Here is a 7,985-nt window from a genome sequence, read left to right as displayed (position 1 = left end):
ATAGTGCCCCATCCAACAAGTGACTTGCAACTTAGTATCCTACAAAATATAGGGGGGAAAAAAGGAATATCAAATAGTCAGTATGAAATCATAATCGTAGCTCCTTACATAAGGAAAAAGTCTCTCCATCAAACTCCTTTCCCCTTTTTTAGGACAAAGTTTGGTAACAAACTTCATTATAGATTAAGGCTATAATTGCACTCAATTTTTTTTTTTTTTTATTTATTTATTTTTTTTATAAGATGTGAATTATAACAAATCTATCATCAAATTACATTTTTTTTTAATTAATATTCTCTATCCCTGCAAAATTTCAAGAAGATTAAAAATTAATAGCTGTTTTATCAATCAAATGTTTAAATTTTGAGTTTTTGCAGTATAAGACTATACATAAAGAGTAAATTTATAAAATAAATAGTAAATAGCACCCAATTAACATGAACTTAACATGTGTTTTAAGAACATAAAAAATATGCAATTCAATAATTATATTTTTAAAGTATGTAATAATGTTAATTTGTTTAGTGAGAATTGTAGTCTTAAGCTACAATTAAGTTTATAGCTAGATTTTGTCTTATTTTATTTTATTTTTAATGAAAGTGAATTTTGAAAATTTAAATGTTGGATTGCATCTTTTTATGATATCCTCCATGCTTACAAAAATTCAAGAAAATCAAAGATCAATGACTATGTCATCAATAAAACGTTTAAATTTCAAGTTTTTGTAATTTAAAATTATGCATAAAGAGTAAGCGTATTTACTGAATAGTAAATATCTGATTTGAATAAAATTTGATATGTGTATTAAGAACATAAAGAACATGCAATCCAACGGTTAAATTTTCAAAATTTACATCTAATACAGAGACATGCGAGGAGTTTGAAATGTTTTTCTCCAAATCTTGTCTTTTACATAATTACAAAGTAAACTAAATCATTTTGGGAATTAATATTTCCACATCAAGTAAATCCTCAAAGTTGCATCCATTATTACCAAAAGAGAAATAAACGTCATACTTGGGGTTTGAATACTGTCCACTAAAACGAAGGCTGGTATTCAAGGTAGAAGTGCATGGGTCAAGACATACTTATGCAGATACAAGGTAGAAGTGCATATGACAAGACATATTTATGCAGATAAGTAACGAGTCATCCAAGACTGGAAGCGAGACCAAGCCAGCTCAGCCGAAGCTTCATCCTCATCAGGCAATCCCATGCCCTTCCTCCTCTTCAGACCTTCTGGAGACCTGTTCATGAATGCATGTGCATTGCCTGGATAAATGTGTACCTCATATGGAACTCCTGATGCTTTCAACTTCTCCTCCAAAGCCTTGGCAGCCTGAAATTCAATATTTAAAGACAATGGGCATGCAAAGCCAAGAAGAAAAAGAGACCGTTCTCTCTCTCTCTCATGGAAGCTTCCATTCAAATTTTTTAGTGATCACTATTCTAGCAGTACCATCAATTACAAATTATGCATCATCATCATTCATTTTTTCCAGAGTTGAATTTGAGGTTTATGAGTTTACCGTGTATCCTAATTTAGGGACGGAGCCAGGATACCAAATGAGAGGGAGTGGAAGTATGAAACCATCTTTTTAGAAAATCCAAATTAGTATCTATTTAGTATTAACAAAATAGCAATAAATGAAAAGACATAAGAGAAAGAGAGAGAAAGAAACAAATGAGAGAAAGTGGGTGTGGGTGATACGGCACGAGCATGACGACCTCAACGGTGATGTATCGTGTAGGGTGGCCCTGTGTGTGGCTTGTACTGCTATGCAATCGAAGCAAAGGAGGAGAAGAGACTATTTCCATTCAATTGGTATCAATATCATAGTTTCAAAAATTAAACTAGTCAAAGTACAAGAAAGAAGATAGGTTCAAGGTTTCAAGGTCGGATCAAAATTCAACCAAAGTTCAAAATATGATGATATAATAATTATTTTAATAATCATTTAATATGAAAAAATAAAATAAATGTGTAAAAAGTATTTAAAGAATTACAAATATATCTTTCACGGTTTATTACAAATATTAAGTAAATAGTTTCATGTTATTCAAAAATTTAATAAATTTCTACAACACAAAATATCTATAAAATTTGAACTTATTTCTAATATAATATAATACAATTAAATAAAACTAAAAATTCAAAGTTAATATATAAATATATCTGTAAGCTAAGCACATGAATTCAAGAGGCAAAAGGAGGGAAAAAAAAGAAGTAATGCTAGGGTGGGCTTACCACAATCGCCAATTAATCTTTTGTTAATGACATGGTATACTTATTTGTGAATGTTGTAAAATTATTGTAATTTTTTATTTTGTTTATAGCATTACTAAAAATTATCCCTTCAAGTCATCTCTCATCTCTAGGATCGAGACTTACTAAATTTTTTTGAAAAAATAGTTAAATTAAAAAAAAAAAATCATTTCCAAGACAACAATATCAGCCCAGTTAATTGCCTCTTTTGACTTTTCTATTTTTCTCTTAAAAAAAAAAAAAAAAAAAAAACCCATTAGTTTCTTTTACCATCTCACCCCCCCTTTCTCAGTCTCTCATGCCCTCAGTTTCTCTCACCCTCTCTCTCTCAAGGATTATACAAGGGGGCCAAGACTCAGGTAGTACATATGGTATTTAAAAAATATTTTAAAAAATCTGGCCACCAAGGAATGGCTCTGTCCCTGTCCTGATCAACACTCAAGCTCTCCTTTAATCCTTATATTCTAGCTCTCATAGTTTTTATTAATTATCCCTCACTTCAATTGCTCCCAACAATCTTAGTTCCAAACAGAAATGACTTATACCATCATACCACAAATATCATTCTATGGATAATTTTGCAATGTTTTAAAAGCCTTGAAGCTACAGAGTTGCCATTGTTTAACTATAAAGTAGAAATCTTTGGTCACTTTATTAAAAGGTCAATGAATAACACATGGATTTTGTTAGGTTTTTGCACATGTACAATGGCTAAAACCTAAGGGCAAGAAAAGATATTTAAACAAAATTTGCCTAGTATCAACAACTCAGCCATGAACAACGAGAAATTTTAACATAGAAGGGAAGCTAACCAGGAATGATTAATACTAAAAGCAACCAAGAAAAAGAAAATGCCATACCGTCACATCTGAAAAGCCAACGAAGTTATCAAGCTCCCCAAAATGGGCCTGAACAGGAGCCTTAGCCTGGGCAGGGTCTGCAAGTTCTGATGAAGGAACTCCATAAAAAGCAACAACAGCATCAACCTCAGGTGCGAGAACAGAACTTGCAATAGAGAGAGCACCCCCCATGCAAAAACCAGTTACACCCACCTAATGCAATGAAGCTATAAGTTTGCTTCATCAAAATTTTAATATTATTGAGATATCTGCATCTTCAGCAATGTTAATGAGGATAATACATGGAACTAATTAATGACATATTACGTGGAATAACACAGTAGTAAAAATGCCAAAAGGAAATTAATGTCGGGCACTATGTTTTTGGTCCAACTTATATAAATCCAAATTCTCACCGACTGCAAGCCTTTCGACGAACTCAGTTTCAACATGTGAGACGGAAAGCTAACCAAACAGCACATACTTTAGCACGACATGCAAAAGGAATTAGTGAATTTGTAACTTGGATAGAGGAAAGCCCACCCTTCCTTGATTCCCTTGTGTTTCGAGAAGCTATGTAACTTATCCTCTTCTACTCAATAAAGATTCATTTTTTCCCATAAAAAAAATAATAAAAATTGAGCAACTACTTAACCATATAAAGAGACCTTATAAATCGACATCTATGTGGGCCAATCATTTAAAATTCTCTTCATTTAGTTCAAACTCTCCTCAAATCTGTGGTTTTTGGAACCAAAAAAAAGAAGAGTAGCATTATTATGTCAAAAACTCATCAAAGAAAACTCATAAACAAAAGGAATTGCATGTAAGGAGAAACTCTTTGACCAGAGCCCTCGCAGTTTGCCTCATTAATGCCACATAACTAACGCGACAAACTTGAAGTAAACCTCAAAGCAACCTATACAAAACCTCAACTTAAGGCCAATCTTAGGACCAAGCATGGTGCTCAAAAACTTTCACATACTACAGCTTGGCAATACATATGAAAGGCAAGCACAAGCAGTGGGATGGGATAATCACAAATCCAAAGATAGCTGATCCCTAAGGACCATGTTAGAGCAGCTAGACTATGCTTGTACAAAGTTATTATTATAATCCAGCAAAAATCAGTCTGTTTTTTCTTTTGCTTTTTTTATAAATTTTTATCCAGCAAGTAAACAACAGCCACACCTTCTTTGAACCATTTGCTTTAAGCCAGTTAACTGAAGCACGGATATCCTTCACGGCACCTTGCCAATCAAGACCATCCATCAAGTGTTGTGCTTCTGCAACATCCAAACCAACCTTTCCCCGATACAAACTGAAGCAAAAAATAAAAGGTACACAGCATTCAAATGAATCAACAAACAATATGGCAAAATTATGACATTGACAAATATAATTTTTTATTTCTTTTAAAAAGAAAAATTTCTCTAATTTTAACAGGCACAGATGGCTTACTCTGGGATAAGTGCTTTAAATCCAGGGCCAAGTTGAGAAATTTTCTCAGCATGGTTTTTGATTTCAAAGTCAACACCCCACCACTCTTGAAGCACAACAATCCCAGGAGCATCTTCTTTGCCAACCACATACGCATCAAATGCCTGGTCAAGTATGAAAATAATAATAAATAAAAATGAATGACGATCAACTAAAATCTAACAATGCAAAAAAAAAAAAAAACCATCGTGCATAATTCAATAAAATTAAGAATATTCAACTATACTGAGGGCTTTTGGGAGGCAAAAAAGCTTCGTAACATGGCATGATACTTTGAGTTGACACACTAGGCTAATTCTTATCCTTTGTGAACAATATATATTAGCACATTATAAACACATCCCACATCCCATCAAATCTAGAAACATTACCTCACACCCGCACATCATATAATTTTTGGTGACATAATCTCTAACTAACGTGAAACACTAATCATAAGTTGTATAAGTTATGGACTATGGGAAAAAGAAGAAGGAAGATGCTTAAAAATTAACTTCCAACCATAAGTGCTTCTAATCAATTCCCAACTTTTTACCTTATTCTTCATGATATCCACACACATAGTGAAATATCTAATACTTGATTCATAGCCACCATTAGAGGGAACAACAGCATGTGTCCGTTTGGGTTAACTGTTTGAAAATGTGATTTTGAAAAAAAATAACAATTTTAAAAGTTGCATTGAAAACACTCTTGGTAAAAAGGCAATTAAGCATTTGGTAAAATCTATGAAAAGTATTGTTGCTGTGAAAAACTGTAATGTGAAAACATAATTTTTTGGCGACTTCAAAATAGCACTCCCATGAGCTGCAATTTGAAGAGGCACCCCCCCCCCCCCCTTCGTTCAGTTTTAAAATCACAGTTTTCTTAAAAACACAAAACCAATCGCAAATTTTGTTTTGTTTTTTTTTTTTTTTTTTCATTTTCATTTTAGAATTAAAAAAAAAAAAAAAAAACGAAATCGCAATACCAAATGAATCCCAAATCACTTTTCAGTTATCACTTGGGCATTGCCAGAGGATGTCTGTGGAGTTAGAATAGCTTAATGATTTCCTAGATAAAATCAATGATCATGAATGAGGGGCTTGAAAAAAAAAAATACAAATAAATTTGGAGCATTGCCACAATTTATTGAGGAGCATCAATATCAAAACTTCTCTTTGAAAATTTATTGATATGGTTTCAATTACTCATGACAATGTCCGATATGGCAATAATTTTTCTTTCTTTCAAGTTTCATTGTATACACTTCAATATCTCCATATAAGATCATGGTTAGTCATATTTATATACTCAGATGCTACGTAATTCACAATGTAATTTGGTTAGCAACACACAATCCTAATAACAATGCAGAAAACTCTTTCTCAACCCATTAATAAGACCCATTCCATTCTACTCCAACACATACAACTCCAGGAAAAAAACAACCCAATAATCAAAACCACCCAAAAAAAATTAAAAATTAAAACCCAAATTCAATATATATATATATATATATATATATATATATATATATATATATATATAATACCACTAAGAAGACAAACACATTATTCAAAACCATCTAACAACTTCCAAACGGCCTGGGCTGGCCCTTGAGAAACACTTAGGCCATTGCCTAGGGTCCCCAACAAAAATAGGCCCCATATATTTAAAACTAATAATTAGTTTTTTATTAAAAAAAAAAGAAAAAAAAGGTGAGCTCCTTGCCTCCTTCACTTCAAGAAGGCCCCAAAATTGTTGGATAATAGAAATCCAACTCATTTGAGTTGCTAAATTGGTTAACAAAATTAAAATTAAGTTATCAAATTATTATTAATGATCAATTTCCCATAACAACTTGATATATCAATTTTTTTATTAATCTCTCCCACATTGTAGACTGTCAATATTAACCATCCAATTCCAATCTCTCGCATGGTCACACACCAACCAATATCTCTCTCCCTCAACACCGAAATCAAATTTGGAAATTAGATTTCAACTATCCTTCACCATATATAATTTTATCAAATGTAAACTTCTAAAACTCATTTTATAACTTTGTAAGAGCCTTGTACAAAACTCTCACGAATTATCAAAAAACTCATTTAGAAAAATTTACAACTAAATGTTAGAAAAAAAAAAACTTATATTAAAAAACGTAATTAATAATTTTGTATATCAAAATGCAAGGAAAAATGAAATTACACTATAACATTGATTAAATAATATTTCAAAAAACTTTAGAACTGTTGCCTAGGCGTCAAATTGTCTCGAGCCCTGCAAACGGCCAAACCCCAACACAGCAACACACAATCTCAAACACCAATGTCAATAAGAAATCAAAAACCCATTAATCAAAACAACCAAATAAGGCAGACCCATAATTCAAAATACTACAGTTATATCAAATTCAAATGAAAGACTCACAGTGTCTTCTCTCTGAATCTGGATTTTCTTGAAGGGAGAAGAGGAGGCCATTGATCGGACTTGGAAGCGAGAAGCGGAAGAGGGAGAGAGCGTCCGAACAAGTGAGAAGGTTGAGAGGGAAGGCTTGAAGTTAGGGAATAGTCTGGATGTTGTGAAAATGGCAGCTAACATAATTCACACTCACCTTATTATTTGCTAAATTACTTCACTCCCAACTCACTCAACCTGTCAACCACAGCTCTGTGTGCATTTATATTTTATTCTATATGGGCAAGACAAGCTATGTTTACTAGGACTAAATTGCAATTGCAACCTTAAAGTTCGGTGTAATTTTTATTTTACCTCACAAAATTTTCAATTTTAGATTCGTATACCTAATGTTACATATTGTTTGGATTTAAGCCATTTCGTTTATGCATCATGTTAAGTGCCATCTCAACTCAAGATTATATAGTTTTATGAGTCAAAATTTTAAAATATTAAGGGAGCAAAATGAAAATTACCCCAAACTCTGAAGATGTAAACTACAATGTCATTAAAATAATATTTAAAATGTCTTTAATAGGGTTTAAAACAGCTTAATTTTGAATAATAATAAAAAATACATCGCTTTGAGCTTAATTGGCACTTAACGATCATCTCATCACAGCATATTGACGAAATGATTTAAATTCAAATAATACATAATTTTAGGATACAAATCCAAATTTTGATAATTTAGAGGGTTAAATTATTCTAAATTTTAAGGATACAAATTACAATTTAATCTATATTATATAAGTTATGTTTTCCAATTAAATTCAATCTTATGTTACAAATATATTATTTTTCTCAAGAGAAATACAATTCAATCCAATTAAGATTTTTCTCAATAGAAATACAATTCAATCCAATTAACATTAGTCTTAACAATATATAAATAATAAGAACATAAAAGTACACATAATAATAATAATAATAATAAA

The 7,985-nt window shown here is 31.7% G+C and overlaps 1 protein-coding gene across 1 annotated transcript; it reads right to left on the bottom strand.

Annotated features, from left to right (window-relative positions):
• Positions 1-876: 876 nt before the first annotated feature.
• LOC142640814 (uncharacterized) lies at positions 877-7,279 on the bottom strand. Its single transcript, XM_075815089.1, has 5 exons — positions 7,021-7,279; positions 4,567-4,709; positions 4,297-4,426; positions 3,127-3,318; positions 877-1,339 (listed from the first exon to the last, which is right to left on the bottom strand). Exons 1-5 carry the CDS (start codon positions 7,189-7,191, stop codon positions 1,130-1,132), a joined length of 846 nt encoding a protein of 281 aa, XP_075671204.1. The 5' UTR covers positions 7,192-7,279; the 3' UTR covers positions 877-1,129.
• Between the last annotated feature and the right edge of the window lie 706 nt (positions 7,280-7,985).

Source organism: Castanea sativa, chromosome 6, assembly GCF_040712315.1.
Source record: "Castanea sativa cultivar Marrone di Chiusa Pesio chromosome 6, ASM4071231v1".
NCBI classification, from domain to species: Eukaryota; Viridiplantae; Streptophyta; class Magnoliopsida; order Fagales; family Fagaceae; genus Castanea; species Castanea sativa.
This window is presented reverse-complemented; position numbering and strand designations above follow the sequence as displayed.

Bases quoted from the DNA above. Each gene is read 5' to 3' on its own strand.
- LOC142640814 (XM_075815089.1), bottom strand. From the start codon at position 7,191: ATGTTAGCTGCCATTTTCACAACATCCAGACTATTCCCTAACTTCAAG. The intron at 4,710-7,020 runs GTGAGTCTTTCA...ATACTTGACCAG, and splicing joins AGATTCAGAGAGAAGACACT to GCATTTGATGCGTATGTGGT. The intron at 1,340-3,126 runs GTATGGCATTTT...ATTGAATTTCAG, and splicing joins TTGGCTTTTCAGATGTGACG to GCTGCCAAGGCTTTGGAGGA.